General features: G+C 39.0%; 1 protein-coding gene across 1 annotated transcript in view; it reads right to left on the reverse strand.

Annotated features, from left to right (window-relative positions):
- CSMD3 (CUB and Sushi multiple domains 3) overlaps positions 1–22,228 on the reverse strand; it is an 853,424-nt gene that overhangs the window by 286,652 nt on the left and 544,544 nt on the right. The window contains exon 32 of the mRNA XM_075213978.1: positions 21,979–22,095. Coding sequence (XP_075070079.1) covers positions 21,979–22,095 — 117 coding nt within the window. The remainder of the gene's footprint in view (positions 1–21,978; positions 22,096–22,228) is intronic.

The raw sequence follows: 22,228 nt of genomic DNA on the forward strand, positions 1-22,228 counted from the left end.
TGTTATGAAAATAGATCTTTATGCTGTAAAAGCATTATTAAACAAACATTTGACTCAAGGACAAGCCTATTGCACAATAGTCAATTATTGTTTATTATAATGTATATGCAGTATGATATAAAAAAAACTGCATCACTAGTAGAAAAACACAGTAGTAGGTTAAAACTGACATTTTATATAGCAAGTCCATGACAATTTGCTTAACAATGCTCTTTATACAACACAATTCAATATAATTTAATATTGAACATTACACTTTGTTTGTCTTAAGAAAAATATGTTACTGTATCTACCGGTTCTGTTTCTATTAAAATTCTCTTTCAAAAACATATTACTGTTTCAGTAACATAAACAGCAAAAGAGTAGGCAGGCTGCTGCAGGGTAAACTGTATCAAATTTATAAAATCAGATGCACCTTCCACAGAAGCAATGAATGACCACATCAAGGCCTTATTTAGAGTTACACTTCCATCAATATTTAGAGTTACACTTCCATCAATTTTTGTGGCATAAAAATCTGTGCCTCCATACTGCGCACACATACTAAAATGCATCCATTCTAGATTTGGTCGCTTAGACTTGCGATCCTGTAGAGGCGGAATGGGGGTGGGCTAGAGTATGTTGAATTCAGTAAGGGCATATAAATGGAAGTGTAGAAAGCCTCTTGGAGATGTGAGCTAATGAGACTTGGATGCTTTCCTAGATACACTTAGAAGGCAAATCTTTTGTGGCCTTCTGTAAACATATGTGATGGACACCAGGAGCACTATGTAGCCAATTCTGATTGGCTGCTTGCAATTTGACTTCTTCAGCTGGTATTACTTCATTCATTAGTGTTGTTGCTATATTGGACCTGATTCATCTGATTTTTGTGCAAAATCGCTCTGCGTGTTTCCTGAACCGGACAAAACACCGATGAATACAGCAGCATTCAAAACATCTGTTCAAAGGAGCATTATGACTGGCTATTGTTTCATGGGTGGAACGGTGAGGGTAATGAGAATGGGCGTATGCACCTAGTCAATGTACTTTAAGGACGTGCCTAGCTCTAGCATACGCAGCAGTATCCAATTCAAGCTTTGAGCATACATGTTTATCTGCCATCTGAGGTAAGTCTGTCTAAGGTGTGGGCTCGAACTCTGGATCTCTTACCCGACCAGGCAAACCTAGCGATTTGGCTTTACAACAGTTTCAGTGCAGGGACCTAAATTGGGAGAGTTTGAAATAAGTATAGGACTCTGATTAATATATTTAATCACTGCCATTCTCCCTATCCACAAAATAAGATGCATATCCCAGTCAATGAGATCTTTCTTTAAAGTGTCTAATAGGGCCGGGAAGTTTGCCTTATAGAGATGATTGTAATGTTTGGTTATTTTATTTTATATGGTTGTCACTTAACGTGATAAAGTGGAGTTATTTAAGAAAATGTTGTGTGTGCGGGGGCAAGATAAGAGGAAGAAGTTCAGATTTGTCAGTGTTAATTTTAAAATTAGAGAGTTCTCTGTACATGTGGAATTCAGTGTATAAAAAAGATAAAGAGGTGCATTGGTTCGTTAATGTCAATAGCATGGATAATTTGAGAACTAGCTTGAATTTCTGTTATGTTAGGATTATTATGAATTCATCATTAGAGCAAAGAAAAGGGGGACAAGGGACAGCCCTGTCTGGTGCCGTTTGCAAACAGGAAGGGAACTGAGGCCGCTTATTTAGCAAATATGGAGGCTGAGGGGTTGTAGTACAGTGCTGTAATGCCGCAAAGTAGGGTCCCTGAAAGCCCACTCCCTTAAGCATGCATCTCATAAAATGGCAGCAGAAACTGTCAAAGGCCTTTTCAGCATCTAGAGTCACCACCAGAGCAGGAGCCAAATGTTATTGGCAATGTAGACAAAGTTTATTACTTTCCTGGTATTAAATGCCTCCCAGGTGTTAGGAACCCCTCCAGTCAGCATGACAAAACTCTGCTCCGAAGTCTGGTGTTCGCTGGAGCCCCTGGTGGTGGGGACAGACTTGGCTGCAGATGAACGGAGGGTCGTGAAATGTGCACTGACTGGGGAGAGCCCAGGGGTAGCGTGAAGTAGTACACAGCAGTGTGAGATCCAAGCAAAGGTCAAGGGCCGGAAGCAGACAGTGATACCAGATAACGAGCCAAGGTCAGGGGTCACAGGCAATACAGCAAGGTCCAGAAACAAGCCAGGGGTCATACACGGGAAATTCAATCTAGAATACAGCACAGGAGCAGGGAAACAAGGAATAGGAGCCTAGCTACACTGGGAGCTATAACTGGCAGTGAGGCTCTGTCCTCACTGCCTTAAGTAGTGAGAGGAACCAATCAGGGCAGTGTGCAGCGAGACTCCTCCCAATACATATATTATGTACTCCTAGTACTTTCAATGGACAATATGCAGCAGCTGTAGTCTCCCTAAGATTCCATACATCAGCAGCATAGAAGACTGCTTAGTGACTGTGTCATGGCAAGGTAGCAAGATCTCAAAATCTGCAATACAGCGCACCTTTACTGCGCGCATGTGCCCGGCAGTAGAACAGCTGGTCGGGCGATGCGGCAGTCAGACAGCGTGTCAGGGGCTGAAGTGACATCCCGGTCATCATAGAGACGGCCGGGACATCCGAGGCACCGGAAGTGAGTCGCGGCAGCCCTTCGGGGAGCCGCGACTCCTAACACCAGGAGCCTGGAATAAAATTCACTTGGCCCTAGAGGCACCAATGCTGGGATAACAGAAGTTAATCTGTTCACCAACACCTTAGCAAATATCTTCAGGTCCACAATCAAGAGTGATATGGGCCTATAGTTAGCACATAGGCTGGGGTCTCAGCCGTCTTTTGGAATAACAATGATATCCGCTCCTGGGGTGTCCCTCTCAAATTTCTTGCCCTGTAAGATAGAAATAAACATTGATAAGAGCCTCAACATCAGGGAATTTGCTATTTTTTTTATAGTAGGATGCTGTGAGGTCATTGGGTTTTTAAGGGATTTTATTGCCAACTAGATTTCTTCCTCTGTGATTTCTTTATTGAGTACAGTTGCTTGCACATCTGATAACTGGGGGAGAGCACAAGTATGTAAGAACTCTAGTATTTTTTGCATCATTGTAAGGTGATCTAAGAGTGAAGCAAGGTAAGATCACATCAACCTTGCCCACCCTTTCACAGTATATATGCTGCACCCACTGTAGAGTCTTGACTGCTTTAGAAGCAAGCAATTTGTAAAACTCTAATCTATTGTTGAGTGTAACCATGGACCTCTGTGAACCTGACATACACCTGTTGCAGAGATAATGCTGTATTTTGAGTTGGTGAAATCCTACACGCACTTTTGTGCTACAGAATTTATACATATATGTTCAGCGTGCAAAATTCATTAAGCTCTAAATGAGGACCAAAATTGAAGGTCTTGGAATTGAAGCACACTTTTGAATACTATCTTAAATGGCCTCCTGCATGTAACCTTAAGCTGGAAAACTCTGGACACCAATCTTGCTGCAAAATCAATGCCCAATCGGCTCCCGGTAGCTCCCAGCTTCAGGTAAACGGGGTAGGGTAGTTCTGAGGGAGAGATCTACACAATTGCTAAATTGGGATCAAGAGAGTCCAGAAAGTTGACTTCTCCTTTACATATGGAACCAATATTACACACAATTGTTTTGAAACTCACTGAATAGTTTGGCAAATTATAATCATGTACATAGGTGTGTTTGAATAGAATAAGAGCACCTATTATTGTATCTCTTCAAAACTGGGCAAGAAGGGTGAGGATGAACTTTGCAGAGTTTAAACATCCAGTAAACAAGAAGAACACTAGAATTTTAACAGTGACACAGACTTTTTTCAGCTAAACCAACTCTTGCATGTTCATATATAGGCAAGTTTGAAATGGGAGGAACCAGGCCAGTATATTAGACAATCTGAGCATCTTAATATTAAATCAATATACTGGAGCAGTAGAATAGTGGTAGAATCCTGTTGAACAGATATATTATCATTGTGGTAGCAAATACACCTCTATAGGAAATGAAGTTCATACATCTAACATGTTAATTATACAAGAGTCTACAGAACAGTGCCAGCGAACAGTCAGTTGCAACAAAAATCCATGTGTAAGTGTGGGTGGCTCTGAAGCGGATCTAGAGCTAAGGTACTTAACCTGTGGTGTGTACAACCCAATAGGCGTCTCGGTTAAATTGAAGGAGTACTTCAGTTTGTTAAAAATAACTCAAAACAAGGTAAAATCTATAATTAAGAATTAAAAATATACAAGACTTATCAGAAGAGGAATAACATGCACAACTAAAGAATAAAACATATATAAGACTGATCAGAAGGGGGATAAAATGTGTAAGTAAACAATACAACTTATACAAGACTAATCAGAAGAGGGATACAATGTATAAGTAAAGAATAAAACTAATACAAAGCTGATCAGAAAGAATATTTTGAAAACATTTAAATGCATTAGTAGTGGCTTAGCATAATGTAATCGGATTAGAGGATACTTTGAATAAAAGTACACACATTAGGGAATACTTAGTATAAGTGAGCACACTACAGGGAGTACTTGGTAAAGAGTTGCCATCACACAGGGGTATATTATAAAATAAAGGTCATCTACAGCATCACTGTTTGGGTAGAGAAAGATGTAGCCGTGACACATTGAAGCTGAATAATGTGAAAAACTAGTTCTGTACAGTGGAGTTGTTTGACAAGCTGCAAGATGTATGGACTTAGCATGTGTCTTGGGCTCATATAATCACAAAATAGGAAGTGTGACAAAGGGAATGGTTTTCCACAGTCCTCTAAGAGAGAAATCAGCTATTCAGCTGTCAGTCTGCAGGTAAAAGCAGCAGGCTGGGTTACACACAGGTACAGCAGTGCACCTAGGTTAATGTATACAGGTGTAAGACATGTGTGACAAAGTAAAAGTATAAAGTGTGATTTATCGTACATGCTTTGAAAGTGTATTTTCCACAATTACAGCAGGCTGTCAGGGTGTGTCTGCGATGTAGAGTGTTTACAGGGCATCTGCAGGGAACTCCTTTTTAAAGGCGAGGTGTGAGTGTCGCCTGTCCATCAAGCTAAGGCTGTGGAAGGAGTCTCAACTATATAAACCTGTACACTGATGCTTTGTGACCGATGCTAAACAGTGGCCGGTGTCTAGACAGGAGGATTATGTCTAGCCAGCGATAGGTTGCCTGGTGTCATCCTGACAGAAAGTGTTTGCTGTGTTATTGTGATGGAACAATAAAGCACTGTTTCAGCAAGAAGTTGCCTGTGCGTGCATCAGCAGAAGGGTGACCGTGCTACAGAAGAAAGAGCTTTATGTGGTGCACACAGAGCCACCCATAAGAATGATGGCCCCTGCCAATTTTTGATCCAGGGAACAACTCTCCTTGAGTGATGAGTTTCAAAAATGTTTTATCTCAGCACCTAATAAAAATTGAAAACGTTTAGAACAATAATTTAATTATGTTTTTTTGATGGGTAATGCATCTACAGGGAATTCCTTTTTAAAGGCAAGGTGGGAGTGTCGCCTGTCCATCAAGCTAAAGCTGTGGGAGGTCTCAACTATATAAACCTGTGCACTGATGCTTTGTGACCGATGCTAAACAGTGTCCGGTGTCTAGACAGGAGGATTATGTCTAGCCAGCGATAGGCTGCCTGGTGTCATGTTTTTTTGATGGGTAATGCAAACAACCACTGGTTGTTTGCATAGCTTTTGTTTTTTTTTTCCATAATGTCACTACTTGCAATAACCAACATGTGCCCATTTTGTACCCCTCTGTGGGTGGCACTGGTTGCATGCTTGTCTTAGTAAGCTTTATTATTACTAATTATCATGATCAACATTTATTTATTTAGCGCCAGCAAATTCTGTCCCGCTTTACAATTGGGAACAAACACAGCAATCAACAAACTGGGTAATACAGACAAAGAGGTGAGAAGGACTGCTTATTAATATAGCACCAACAAAAAACACAGCATTTTACAGAAAGTGTCTAATCAGTCACACCAGCGCCCCCCTCCCCCCCAAAGGAGCTTACAGTCTACATTATCTACAATATAAACACACACACACTAACATTAACCTTCCAATATGTTCTAGGACTTCGTTTTTTGCAATTCATCAATGTATCAAAACAAACTAAACACAATAATATTCCCTTTATTATTCATAAGCTACTTACTGTATAAGAACAAATGAGAGAATATATTTCTGTTACTGACAATCTGCAAGTGATGCTTAATATTTCACTGTAAATATCCTGGTTCCATATATTAGATTCCATCCAGTCATCTACCACTAATCATTTCTAGCAGGTACCTGAATTTAATATTCACACAATTCAATAGCCCCTGTTATATTATATTAAAGCTGTCTTATTGTCATGTTAGCGTACACATTCTGTACACATATTGTTTCTGCTACTTTTCATTTGTGAGTAAAAAACATTTTAATTATTGGCTGAACGGAGCTTCAAGACAACTCAACTGCAGATTGTGAGTGTGGTTATTACGGAGAACAGATTGTGGTTAGATTACATAGGATGGGACACTGTCCTTAGTATATACCATATTATTACAAATATATGTACAGTGGAACCTCATTTGTACATTGTTTCATGCACAAGCTTTAAGGAAAAAAATTTTATTTTTCTTATTTTCAGGGGAGTCACTTTTTGCCTATTTTTAATTAGCAAGTAATCATGTTTGAAAGTAATTTTGAAATGTAGCTACGTGATTGGCTTGTAGGGAAATTGTCTGTGAAAGCGGAAAGGACACCTTGTAAAAATACTGACTGCTTGGAAAATCATACATATGCTTAAGCTAGAATTTAAGACAGACCATAACTAGAGATGACAGGGCCCAATAGATAGATTTACTTCTTTCTATAAAATGACACTTTCTCTAAAACAAAAAGTATATAGCAGAGATGGGTAACTGGCGGCCCTAGGGCCACATGCGGCCCTCTGAGTCTTCACTTGCGGCCCCCAGCTCCTTACTGCTTTATTGTCAGATGTGTTTGTGATAGCTTGTAACACTTGTTTAATATGACCGCTGATATGTTATTACAGACAGTGTCTCTTTCTCTGATTAAATGCATTGTTTTACCTTATTACTGAGATTAACGATAAAGCGCGGCCGTTTTAAAGGTTAGAGGGCCACATCATGCGGTCGACGAAGTGTATTAGGTTGCCCATCACTGGTATATAGTGTTATAATGAGCAGTGTATGGTGTTTGTTTAACACATAGGGGCATATTCAATTAGGTCCTGGGATCGCGGTAATGCGCCGTAGCTGGAAGCGAAGGTAATCCGCAACCCTGCAATAACGCTAATTCTCCTTCACTCCCCAGAGGGTTGCAAAGGAAATTCTGTGCTATTGCGGTACTGTATTACCTTTGGTAATGCGCACTTCGCACGTTACCGCAATCACGGAACTTAGTTGAATATGCCCCATAAAATGCAACCTGGCAACTTTGTCCCAAACCTTTAAGGGACTAAAGAAAGACAAATTTTCCTTTGCCTAGAAAATGTATTTCAACAGACCGTTAGGCTCAATTTATTATTTAGTGATTAAAGTTGGTGATGGGAGATAGACATTTACAGAAATATGGCACCATGATTTGAGAACATTCTAAATGATCTTCTGAGTAAACAGCAGTTTTGACTTCAGAGAAAGACAGAACAGCAGAATCATCATCATCAACATCATCATCACTATTTATTTATATAGCGCCACTAGTTCCGCAGCGCTGTACAGAGAACTCGCTCACATCAGTCCCTGCCCCATTGTAGCTTACAGTCTAAATTCCCTAACATACACACACATAGACAGAGAGAGAGAGAGAGACAAGGATCAGCCTCCTTTACAACATATCAAAAACATTTTTGGACGTTGGTTCCACTATGCCACTTTCTAAAAGTTGGGCAAAGAGTTAAATACCGTATTACATCCATCCGCTCTAAACGTAATTCATTTTAGAATTCAAGTTTCAATAATATAAGTATCCATGCAGTGTAAGTGTCATTAATTGGAAAACATGTCACAGAAATTAAAACGTCTATATCTCAATTTTAATCAACCCCAGAATGAATCGTTTAACAATTAAACATCATTTACACCATTTTAAAATGTCCACGAGAGAGTGTCAGCGGTGATGAGGATTGCATGTTTACAAAACACTGCGCCCGTGGCATGCTGTGTGCTTTTGCAAATCATTTATCTTGCAGCCGAAATCTGTCATGGTATGAAATATTGCAGCTGTGATTCTGCGTGACAGAATAATGAAACTTTGAAAATGGCCACACTGCTGTATTTTTTATTTATTTATTTATTTTGTTGAAACTGAGCTGGAGAAATGACAGCTTCTAGTTTCATTTTGTAGAAATTATTTATTCGTATAGTCTCATTATCCATTAGGAAGGCTTCAGTCAACCAAAGGAGAATGGCTGATTCTTTATGTATTAGACTTAAGTTGGTTGGTGAATATAGAGAAAGCCTGATTAGGTATCTACAGATGGACAATTGCTCAATCAAGTTATAGGTTCACAGCCAGGGCCATTTTTTCCATTGGGCCCGATGGGCAGCTGCCCAGGGGCCCCACGGGCAAGGGGGCCCCATAGGCATGGCTTTTAATGAGAATAAATAATCCTGCAAAAGAAAAAAACCTGCAAAAAAACCCTACAAGGGTCACTAAGCAAGTACATCTATCTATCTCTATATATCTATATCTATATCTGTATCTGTATACATCTATATATCTATATCTAGGGGCCCCGGTGCACTGCTTTGCCCGGGGGCCCTTAATGTTGTTAAGATGGCCCTGTTCACAGCAGGTGCTTGAGAGGCTGGGGTTATCCAGAAAGGAAAAAATGCAGCACAAAATCCACTTGCAACACTGCTGTGAACCAGTGAAAGTGATACTATTTTAGTTGTACATAAAAATACTGTGAAGCTGTAAATTGATTGAGCAACTTCCATTTCTGTATTGTTGTTTGAGAGGCATGCTATGGTAACTCTTGGTATGTTAGCTCTCAATTTAAAAACACATGAATGTATGACCCAATATATGGACTCTCATTGTTTAGAGTTAGGACCATCGTATTAGTAGAAGCGCCTTGACGGGGCGGGTGGCTTATCATGCATTTGCAAAAGTGTGTAAGTTAGAATTGTGCATATTTATTTACAAGCAAAAGCAACTCTTTTACTGGCTCACAGCAGTGTGTCGGGGGATTTTTCTCTGTAGTTTTTCCATATCTACAGATGGAGCAATGTTTATTGCATTAAACAGTAAACCATGGCAAGAAAAAGCTTTTTTAAAATAACGCACATATCCAAAACTAAATCTAACCACATTCATCTCAAATATGTCACACAATAGCACAAATTATCCCTTTAATCCATAGCTATGGTGCACAATTACTGAAATAAACCTGGCGACATCTTTATTCTAAAATGTGCACTTAATTTACAGGTTTAGGTACATATTCCCACTCAAACTGATGGTCAATATATGCAATGTATGAAAATTAACCCCATGTTGATCCCATTGACAAGTTACAATAGAACATAACCAAGTATTTGTGAGGGACAATTATTCTCAATAACAATCTGTAATTTAGAGAAGTGAGGACCTAATAAGTGGGATCTTCTCTTTTACCCTTTTTAATCTTTTCACGCAAATTCCATATCTTTATCGCTAACATTTAATACTCTATATTTCGCAGCAAAAAATCATTACTACACTATATGAATAGAATTTTAATAAGTTGGAACAAAAATAAAATTTGTTTTATTATAAAAATTGGCTAATAAATCAAATGTACTATAGTCTTTGTACTGGTATTAATAATAATAGTGCTTCCAGTGGGTGGGGTACGTTATATTGATGCTGATAATTTAGACAATCGGTATAGAGACAAAATAAAACCGATTCCAATAATCCCGATGTAGATAAAATGCAGACTTACTATAAATAAGACAGATCCCATGTGTGACAAACCTGCTCCACGGCTCCTAAACATTCCGAGAGCAGCAAGTTACGGCAGTTGGAATTGACATTGCTTACAATTGAGACAATGAGATTTGCAGTTTTAAAGCGGAAATGCCAGGAGCACAACTCTAATGCTAACCCTAACCCAAATGGTAACAGTAACCCTAACCGTAACCCTAATCCTAATGCTAACCCTTACCCTAACCCTAACCCTAACCCTAACCCTAACCGTAGCCCTAATCCTAATCCTAACCCTAATAGCTACCCTAACCCTAAACCTACTCCTATCCCTAACCCTTAGATTACTTTATAGAGGCGGTGGGTCCTGGCGTTGCCGCTTTAAAACCAGAAATGTCACTTTCTCCATTGGAAGTGACATCAATTACAACTGCTGGCACTTGCTGCGTTTAGAATGTATAAGAGTCGTGGAGGTGGCGTGTCGCACATGGGGTCTGTCTTATTTATAGTATGCATTTCCTCTATATCGTGATTATTGGAATCAGCTTTATTTTGTCGTTATGCTGATTGTCTGAACTATCAGGTATAATGACTACCGCCCCTTCCGGTATCAGAACTCACTTTTTTTCTTCTTTTTTTCTATGAATGGGTGTGTTGCTCTGGCAGTTCACCCCTATAATCGAACTTGAGGGACTAATTCCAGTGGCAAGTAAAAATACTACAAGACTGATCTGGTGCGGATGTTTACTTGAATTCATACTATCACAAAATAGCACAGATTCTCCAAATAATCCGTAGGTAGGATGCACCATTCTCTGTAACTGTTGCTCCTTCTATAATTATCTTATGAGCATTTACTTAAGTAACTAGGCTTTGGCCTCATCAAAGCGCTGCAGAATATGTTGGTGTTATATAAATAAATATAATAATAATAATAATAATAATAATAATAATATTATTAGGGAGTTAGTTTTGGAAGAAGTATGTTGCACATGAGGAGTTGAATTTAAATATAGTTCATTACAATGCTTTGTTAACTGGCTTCCATTGTATTAAATTAATACCTAACAATTACAATAAATACCCTATATTAGAATAAAAAAACGTATGCCTCTCTTAAGCGCTTTAAAGATGTGACATATTTTATCATTATCACTTTGTTCTCTGAATACGTTTGTACTATGAATAAATTCAGTGCATTCATTCCCTCTATACCAGCATTTAGCTGTTTGACATATGAGTAGTATTTTGCAATCTGGCCACCAGCACATCAGAAACCATTTGTGCCATTGTTCCCAACATTTGCATAGAAAACATTGCTTGGAGCCATTGCTGTGGCTCTCCAGTGAAACAATAAAATGTCGGTATTGCTACCGATATCTGCTGCTGTTGCTGCCAACTGTGGCATAAATGTCGCAAACAAAACAACAGTCGTCATAATTGTTATCATCACCAACTGCTGGAATTTGCTGTTATTCCAATTAGCATTCAAATTAGTTTTCTCCAAAAATTCCGATTTTTCAAATGATTTCATCCCTGTAGTTTTGTGTCCTTTAAGCAATTCCATTTTTGATAAGAGATCGCATGCCTTCAGGATTAGATAAACATATTTTTTTTTATGTTTTACAAACTTTTAGTCCTATTCTATTTCAGACCTATTCTATGTCTCTTCACAAAATAGAAAAAACAGATAGACATATTGTGAGGTCAAAAGAAGCATCTGCCTTATGTCGGTTTTAGTCATTACCACGGCATTGTAAACCCCGATATTGTTTTCAACGACAGGAGAATAACGATGGGTATAAGCTCTACAGTAATAAAATCACTACTTACCATATGTGAGACATGAAGTTTGACCGAAGCTTTAAATCACCGTCCACTGTCAGATCCGAATGCCCTAAACAGCTACTGTACCAAATGAAATCGTTTACTATGGACACACCCCGGACCCCATGCCATGTATGATGGAATACAGGCGTGGGGTCCTAGTATTGCCGCTTTAGAACCATAATTTTCAGTGTGTCCATAGTAAATGACGTCATTTGTTACTGTAGGTGATTTAAAGTTTCGGTCAAACTTCATGTCATGTAGTGATTTTATTACTGTCAGCCTTACACCAATCGCTATTTTCCTGTCCTTTACAACAATGTCAGCTTTTACATGGCCGTTTTACCGTACCCCACCCCCTAATGTAGCAGATCAGGGTGTACTTGGCTACTTTTTTTATCAGGAATCCGGGAGGCCCCAATGGGGAGATCCAAGTGGCAAGTGCGTGACTGCGCAGCGCTGAGAGTTGGGACATGATGAAACGTTTCATTGCAAATCACTTTGTCCAGTTCCCATCGCCAGTCTTCCGAACGTTACGGGAGAATAGGCAAGTATGAATTAGCGGCGTCCGCATAATATAGGGAATTAATTGAAATTGCAAATTGTTTTGCTCCTTAGTCTATATAAATATATCCTACCATGTTGTTTGCAATTTCAGTTACTGTCTAAGTGCTCACATGTTATTCTGTCAGGTTCTGCTATTATTTACTATTACAGAACATAGCACAGTGTAGCAGAGAAGCAGGAGAAATACATGGAAACTGATGGGGCTGAAAAATCCAATTGTAAAGTGCTACGGAATCTGTAGGTGCTTTATAAATAAATGTTGATGTTGATTATTTGATTGATTCCATGCAGACTGGAGCAGTCAGCCAAACTCTCTGCACATTGCTTGGTCCATGCTGGAATTACCAGCAAGATTTATGGGGATAAAAACTATTATTTTGGTGGGGATACAAATAAACACCCATATTTGCCAACTGTCCTGATTTAGGAGAGGCAGTGCCAATATGAAGCTTCAGTTCTGCTATCCTGATAGGGACAGCATAGGCAAACCGAGGGGGGTTCCAAGTGCCTGGAAACCCCCCTCCAAGCCTGGGACACTGTATAATTGAGGTGGCTGTACCCTGCTCCAGCTTCACACGGCTCTGCTTGAAAAGGGAGAGCTGCGTGCACCTAACAGTAGTGCAGGCAGCATTGCCCATGTATATTATGGGGATAGGAAGAGTTGGAGAGCAGCCAAGCACTGTCTAACATTATAGCTACGCCCCCATGCATGCTGGTCACGCCCACTGGCGGCGTGATGTGGAAACCCCCCTCTACAAATCCTGCGTTTGCCCCTGGACAGCTTTGTCACACATCACACTGACGTTTCCTGTGCTTCAGATACAATGGACCTCCGTCGATCCCTTTCCCCTCCCCTAAAAACACTCTTTTGTTGCCTTGTGAAACCACTGCCAAGTGCATTTGGCACCAATTTATGGGACATACCTCACAACTCTCAGGCCTGATTGGGACAAATTTGGGAACAGCCACACAGAGTCCTTAAATCGTGACTCTCCCGTCTAAATTGGGACGGTGGTGAGGAATGCAATTAGGTAGGGATAGAGGTGGGGAAATAATGAGCAATGAGATTGATCTGATCCCACATACGTCACTTTCTGTATTTGCATTTCAATTTGGAAATTCTAGAGATTTAGTACAGTACTTTACTGCAGAGAAATAAATCAGTAAATGCTGATGACTCGGGACAAGTGGTCTATACTTGTGCACAAGTTTTAGGAAAATATATGAAGATTTTTATAACCTTAATTTTGAGCAAAAGTCTGACTATGGAGGTTCCACGTTATAATGAAATCATGAATTGCTTATTCTAATACTGTAACAATCACCAATTAAATAAATAAAACCATAGATGGCTTAAAATGGACAAAAATGAAAACAATCTACATAATAATAATAATAATAATAATAATAATAATAATAATAATAATAATTATTATAATATGGGGCTGATTATATTATTTTTATATATAGAACAAACGTAGATGGACAAATAATGCTGACACACAAGTGATAACGAGGTATTCCATATGCAGAATAGCCTCCTATACTAGAATACAGATGTTGCATGATTTAATGTATCTATGAAAAACAAGAGAAAAGACAATTTGGCACCATTAGCTTTCTCACACTCTGCCAACTTACTAATGGGTCCCAACGGATGACACAACTTGACATTTGCTACAGTAACATCTGTATGATAAATGCCTTTGTATTTCAACACTAGCAAAAATGTAAAAACATTGCAGCATATTTTAAGACTTAATGTTGACATTGTAAATCGGGTGCTTTGGAAGTATTTAGTGCGTGACAGAATGTCTCCGTTCAGCCTTTTGTCATGTCACGGTCGGCAATGCCCTCAAAACTTGTATAATTTGCAATAAACAATGCATTGAACCCAATGATATGGAAATGTATGGACGGCAGCTGTAAAACATGCCTCGGGCTCTCTATGTTGTGTTCACTGTATTATATTGTCTAATTAACCTTATTGGAATATGAGTTATTGTAAAACTGTAAAGTCAACCTTCTTCATTTTATGTTTATACCTTTAAAGGTCTACTCCTGTGGATATTTTTTGGAAAATGTACAAAATAGAACCATATATAAACCCTACCATATCTGGTTAGATACACTCTCAAGCAGCTAGCATAGCTAGCATCTAACTGGCACTTCCACCTAAGGATGGAGAGACTCAGAGATAAAAAGTCTGAGTTAGATACAGGCTGCTACTAAATGTATCTAGCCAACAATTAGACCCACAATTGGAATTATATTTGTAATATAGGTATATTGGGTTTATCTTTATATAATCCCCCCCCCCTCAAAAAGGGGAATGTAATAATGATGTGGCATTCTATGAAGCAAAACTGACATTGCATTTAAGAGCCACACAAAACAAAAAGAAAAAGTAAGAATAGTGACAAATACCAATGACCCATAATGGGGACAAGAAAACAAAATATTGTTAATCTGGTTTTATTGCCATATTTATCTCAACCAAATCATAAATTGCCCACTGTGTGTGTTGTATCACAAAAGGAAACAAAATAAAGAATATGGGCCTGATTCATTAAGGAACGGAAAGTAAAAAAAATGAGTAACTTTGCACCTTGGCAAAACCATGTTCATTTGGAGGAGGAGGTAAATTTAAAATGTGGGTATAGATTTATAGTTGGGATAGGGCATCTTCTAGATCAACTTTAAATTTCAGTGTACAAATAAAGCTATCAATTAGTTGTGTGCTACATGAAAAAACAGCCAGCATTTATCTTATGTGCAAAATAATAAACTAATTTGCACCCCTTGCATTTTAACATGGTTTGTACAGGGGAAAACTTACTCCTTTTTTTTCCTTCCTTTCCTTTATGAATCAGGCCCTATATGTACAACTACCTGGATAGAAAGAGGAAAAAAATATTCCATATAAAATATAAAACTCTAAAGGTGACTATATTAAATGAAACCATAACTTCTACAGTGATTGACATTTTTTTTACAAATATAAAAATGTGCCTTGAAAAAATAACTAGTAACTACTAATAATGTTACAAATTGTGTAAACCTCACAGGATGGTCTCTGAACATCTACACCTTGCTGAAGCTGATGAGTAGTGTAATACACATGAACGATACTGTATGTTGAGTATGCCAAGCAAAAGTCATCATGGATAAAAGTTGCCAATTACTCTGTCCAAGAAAAATGCTGTTCCTGTACATGTTATTAGTTTTCATTGTTGAATAAATGTACAGTACAACTCGTCTTATTTTGTTGAGTGTAGACGTAAACAAAATATTTCACAAAGTTCACGTTTCTACAAAAGTCAATGTATCTCACTATGTGGACCTAATACACGAAGGAACGTAAATGCTGACATGTGCTGCATTTTGCATTACATTGCACTGTACACGCCCAGAAATGAGCTATACGCCAGAGAACGCAAGTGTATGTAAATCATTTTCGAGCGCAATGGACAATTAAGACAGGTTACGATTTCATGGGCTGAAAGGGAAGAGGAATGGGTGTATGCATGTAGTCAGTGTAGAGTAAGGGCGTGCCAAGCTCGAGCACACGCAGCAGTGCCAGATTCAAGCTTTGAGCATCTCTACGGTACGTGATTGGTTTGGTGTAAGTGATACGAGTGATAGTGATGACGGTCATGCTAGACCATGTGTTTGCAATCAAGAGCAACTGTAAAAATGTATTTTATGTACAGTAGACATTAACAACATCCTGATAAATGCCATAAATTTCATATGGAAAAAAACAAAACACTTTTTTTAATGTTTACTCATGAATAACTATATTATCAACAGGTGAAAATAATTGAATAGTTTTTTTTCCTGTGCGTTCTCCTGGGACTTTATATCATTTGTATTGTACATAACCTGCAGTGCACTGTATCTGTTAGTGCAGAGCCTACCTAGACCCGTACTGAACAAGATGCAGAGGTGCGTATGCCCAATTCATGTGCATTTTTTAATAAACGCACAATTGCATTAGTACTGCGTTCCTTAACCATCATCATAATTTATTTATATAGCGCCACTGGTTCCACAGCGCTGTACAGAGAACTCATTCACATCAGTCCCTGCCCCATTGGAGCTTAGTCTAAATTCCCTAACACACACACACACACACACACACAGACTATGGTCAATTTTTTAAAAGCAGCCAATTAACCTACTAGTATATTTTTGGAGTGTGGGAGGAAACCGGAGCAACCGAAGGAAACCCACGCAAACACTGGGAAAATATACAAACTCCACACAGCTGTGAGATAGAAGTGCTAACCACTGAGCCACCGTGATGCCCAGGCCCTGGCCCTGTGTGTTTCCCATACAGCAACTCAGTTTGCAAAAATTGTCTTTTAAATGTTGCTTCTGAACACCAAATTTTTTTTTTTTTATTAATAACAAGAGATTGAAATCAAAACATACATATTAGATTAGTTTTTTGTTTGAACTAGTGTTAAGGTCTCAATATCACAAATCAGCCCCTCCTCCCCCAAAACTGAGCAGCAGGAGACTTGCTCATCTTTAATTAAGGAAATTCTCATTGTCTGGTCTTATTCTCTGGGCCTTATACTGTTACATATTTTTGACTGTCAATGGATCATTTAACAAACATGATAATTAAATACATATTCCTCTTTTGCTTTGATTTATATACCAATATGTATCCTATCTCTCAATCTATCACAACCACTATCTTCCTAAATGAAATATAGATAATATTAAGGACTATGTCTGCTCTCCTTATCTCCTGTAAAACGATCTGACTGTGTCCCAGAAATCTTCAGTAGGAAAGAGAGCAGCCTTACTGTGATATTCCCTGCAATGTTCAGTTTGTAGCTACAAGAAGAGTAAGATCTTATGCAGCTGACTTCCCACTCACACAAGCACAAATGTAACACTAGAGGACATGATATAGTGACATCTATGTGGGGTGGGAATTAATCTAGCATAAAAAACACTCTAGCGTGCAATTTCTATTGTTATAATAACTATTAAGCCTAAAATAAGCCTAAAAGTAGGACAATAGGGGTCTTGTCTTGGAAGAAAGAGCTAATCCGTAAACTAATATTAATTACTGTATACCCACTGGAATTTACTTTGCATTAAAAAGTAGAAATGCCAGTAAACTACGTGTGAAACGCAAACACGTTTGACATGCGGTTATACAATGCATTTTGACTCAGGTTCAGGTGATCATTCGAGGTCTAGGATTTCTTGATGAATTCACGTGCAGTAAGTGAATGGAGCAGACAGCATTCGGAAAAATGCAGCATTGCAGCATGGCTCTGGAGAATGACTAATGTGCGCAGTGTCGGACTGGGGCATGAAGGGCCCACCGGGGAATGTAGTGATAAGGGCCCACTACATTGGGGTGTGGTCAACTGTAAGAGTGGGTGTGGCCAGTCAAGGGGGTGTGGTCAGCCCATGGAGGGCAACTCACAACGTAAAGAACAAGGACACCTGGCAAATATATATATATATTCATAATAAGGTGCCATTTAGATGGGGTCTGCAGTATGTGTATTGATTCCATTCCCCCATTTCCCTCAGGGCTTCTCTGCTCCTTTCTGGTGAAAAAAAAAATGACAGGCTGGCTGGCTTGGGATGGCACTCACCTACCTGTGTGGAAAACTCCAGCATCCTGCTCCTCTGGGCGGCCGTGATACCAGGAAGATGGCACACTCCTCCCCTGCTGAAGTGAAAAACACACTACTGCACAGATGCAGAGAGCTCAGACATGGCTCTCTACACCTGCGCGGTAGTGAGTTTGTGACGGAAATGGCCCCGCCGCCCAGAGCTGGATTAAGGCTTTGGGAGGGGGCCCCTGATAATCTAAAATTAAGAGCGTCTTCATTGGGTATAATGCTGTAAACATTGACACATCCTGCATTACGACACCTGTAGCCCGCTAGTACGACATTTACAGCTCTCCCAGAGGGCTCACCTAGCTTGTCTGCACAAGAAAAGTCATTACTTCCACAAACTAAAATACTTTGGGCATTGACACCACACATTAAAACCAGCAATGATACCGCACATTAAAAATACAACTGATACCGCACACTAAAACTAGCAATGATACTGCACACTAAAACTAGCAATGATACCGCACATTAAAACTAACATAAAAAAAATAAACATTGATAACATAACACCAATTTTGACTATATATGTCTGTATGTGTGTAGCTATGTTTGTATACCCTTATATAATGCAGCGACTATGTTAGAGGATCCTCTATTTTATTAATCAATAGTAAAGCAATTGTTGAAGCCTGCCACTTATATTAAATCTTTTAATTAGATTACACACACACTATATATATATATATATATATATATATATATATATATATATATATGTATATATATATATATATACATACACTAAATTCTCATTCAAGCTTTAATATAAGTGGCTGGCTTATGTCATTACTTTACTAATGAAACATTAATATCAATGTTCAGTGTATATTTATTGAGATATAGCTGATAACAAAAATAAACATGTATATACATATTTAAGAAGACCCTTCATAGCATGATTATTACTTGACTGCTTGATTAAATATGTCAAATGTAGCCACCTATAGCAGCAAGAAAATATATATATTCTCACTGCTATAGGTAACATATTTAATCAAGCAATAAACATGCTATGCTGTGAAGGGCCTTCTTGATATTTATTTATATGTGATTGATTTGTTTTTAACTGTATAAATATGTGTCCAGTGAAACTGACACTCACCTGCTCACTTGTTGTTGCTTCCTGAATCTGCTTCTGCTGCACATGCGCAGAAGCTCCAATTCAGACATTTTTGACAGTAGTACAGCAGCACCGCAGCTGCTGTACTACTGAGGAGATCATCTGATGCGGGCAGCGGGGGGAGCCTCGGAGAGAGGGGGGCCCAAAGCACATGCCCCCTATGCCCCCCACGACGATAGCTGACCTCCGGTAAGCTCCGCCCCAACAGCGGAGGGGGCGGGGCTTAATCGCGCCCTGGCCTACCGGTGTATAGCCCGGCTGGCCGGCAGGCCAGTCCGAGGCTGAATGTGCGTGTGGGGTCATTTGGAACAATGGTTACATGCGTTATATCAACATCATACATTTTAGGACAACCCACAAAATTAACACCTGTGTGGTTTGAGCCTAAGTATCTCAGAAAAATAAATACATTAAAAAAAAAATACACATTTAAGTTTATAACTGAAGCAAAGACTTAAAAAAACACAAAACAAACAAAATCAAAACAGATGTTTCAAAATCCCTAACTTTCTGGAAGATGAAGAATTTGTAGTGTGTGATATTACTTTTTCATGGGTAAATATTGTGCATTTCATGTTTGTTGATGCAAAATGGATTTCTGGTAACAAAATTTGAAAGCAACTATCTATTGAAAAAGCCCTGATAAGTATTGTGGCCACACATGGGCCCATCGTGTGCTGGATCATTGACAGGATCAATGTTTCAATTTAATCACACATGCGGGTGGCCAAAGAGCTGGAGATCCCACTGCTGGTGTCTTGGGTCTAGTGTGTAGACCACTTCTTGCCAGCTAGTGCAGTTGAACAATAACTTCAAACAGATTTCAACCTGATAAGGATTCTATTGTTTTCTAAAGGGGGTTTTGGCAACACATGGACTGTGATATCTTCTGCGATATCGCAGTGTGTGTAGCCAGCTTAAGCATAACTACTGTCACATCAACAATTTAAATCTAATGAGATAAAAATATAAATGTTTTTGGCCTGAAGCAGTGGAGGGCTAGCATATTTTTGCCCTGTGGGGCAATACTCGACTCAGCAGCCTATTTTAAAGGGAAGAAAATCCAGGTGGCCCAGTAAGCCAGCCCAAGGCAGCCTGCTATGAGACCGGATCGGGGGGCAGATGTCCCCCTGCCACACAGCCCATTCAGGGGTGGATCTATAATTTTATTTTAGGAGGGGGCAATTTAGTCTTGACCCCCTTTTTGACAGGTGGGACTGCCTGCGGCTGCTCACTGTGTGCAGGTCCGTTTCGACAAAGAGAGAAAGGCAGAGTATGATGCCCGGCCACTCGGATTGTGTGTAATACACACAATCAGAGCGGCCAGGCAGTTTTCTCTGTCTGCCTGTGTCTGCTGTCATGTTCCTCCGCAAGGTGTGCGGCCGCAGACAGCACACCCCTGCTAGGATGGGGGGTGATTGTCCTGATCGCCTCCTCCCCCCTGGACCCGCCAGTGCCCTGGCCTGAAGTCACCAAATGGCTATCCCATGGACAATTTCAGCCTTGCTTTTATCACTGCAAACAAGGAAAACAGCAGCCACTGAAGCAAGTTATAATTTACCTCTTCAAGTTTCCAGGCAAAATTTTAAGGACACCTTTGAGTAGTATGCAGCAAAACACTAATATGGCTAAAAGGTCCTGTGCCTTCTTAATCCAATATTCCCCTATGTATATCCATTCTGCCTTCGCTAACCTCCCAACAGCTGTCGTGCAAGAGCCACAGTCTGGCAACACCGAGAACTGCATCACTCTCATCTTCAGGTGCATGTAGGGGAATGGATAGTTTGAGAAAAGATTGTCCAAATTGAACAACCTCTTTAACTTCAATATGGGTCTCATTTAGAGTTAAGTAAAAAAAAAGGAGCAAATTTGCTCCTGGACAAACCATGCTGCAATGCAAGGGGTGCAAGTGCATTAATGTTTTTTGCAATAAGGAAAAATCTGTCTGCTTTAGCATGTAGCACACACGAACTGAACATCTTTATTTCTACACTTTAAATTTAGTTTGAGGTAGGACACGCCCCCTTCCCAATCTAAACTTAACCACAAATTTTAAATTTGCCCCCTGGAGTGCAACATTTTTTTTGCCTAGATGCAAATATGCTCCTTTTTTGCTTGGCTCCTAACTTGAAATAAGTCCCAAAGTGTTATTCACAAAGCTACCTACTATTAGATGTGACCCTTTTAACAAATAAACATTGTATAGGTAACACTGGCCAGATGTATAACGGAATATTTGGAAAAAGTTACCTATCTAAGGAACGTAATGATTAAGTTTTACCGGAAATATAAAATAAAGAATTAAAAAGTTAAGACAAAAATTATTTATAAAAAATACGTGGGAACAAAAGGTTTTTAGAAAGGTCACATGTAAAATATAGTTATCTTACACAGTAAGTTTTTTTAATAACTTTAATTAAGTTACTAATCTATCAAAAGGATAATTTTTAATATAAACTAGAGATATGTTTTCTTTAAACATTTTTTTAATACTAGTTTTGTTATTATGTTCCTTCTCAAGAATATTAGCTCTTTTATAATCTTCAGGGTCATTGTTGCCATTCTTGTCCCTAGGGGGTCAGTATCTGCCTAGAAAGTCTTAAATGTCAACATAGTATATCAGTGAAGAGACATCACAACAAAGCACAGTATATAGCCAAGAAACAAGTGTTTAAAAAATAATACATTCAATTGCTCTACAAGAAAAATAAAATCATATATTTAAAACATTTATATTTTAATGGTATTTCTCTTTCATGGCGTAAACCAGAATTATCTTAATATATTTTATAGCTAAGAATCCTATGAACGTAATTTTTTTGATGCAATTTACTTACCAAACTCCTTGGGTACAGCCACGGAATATACACAGTTATGTGCCACACTGTAGTTTTTGGGATAGTTAGGCGATAAAACAGTGCCCTCCGAACCAGTAGAGCGGCTTCCACATGGTGCTGGAAAACAATGAAGATGTATTTTACAACAGGAGCCTTTGAGACCAAGGACACAGTGGGGATGGATTCCCATGGAATGGAGAGCAAGGACATAAAGGTGGAGATAGATTGTGGAATGATTAGAAAAAGAGAA

The sequence above is a fragment of the Mixophyes fleayi genome, chromosome 5 (genome assembly GCF_038048845.1).
Source record: "Mixophyes fleayi isolate aMixFle1 chromosome 5, aMixFle1.hap1, whole genome shotgun sequence".
Classification (NCBI taxonomy): Eukaryota; Metazoa; Chordata; class Amphibia; order Anura; family Limnodynastidae; genus Mixophyes; species Mixophyes fleayi.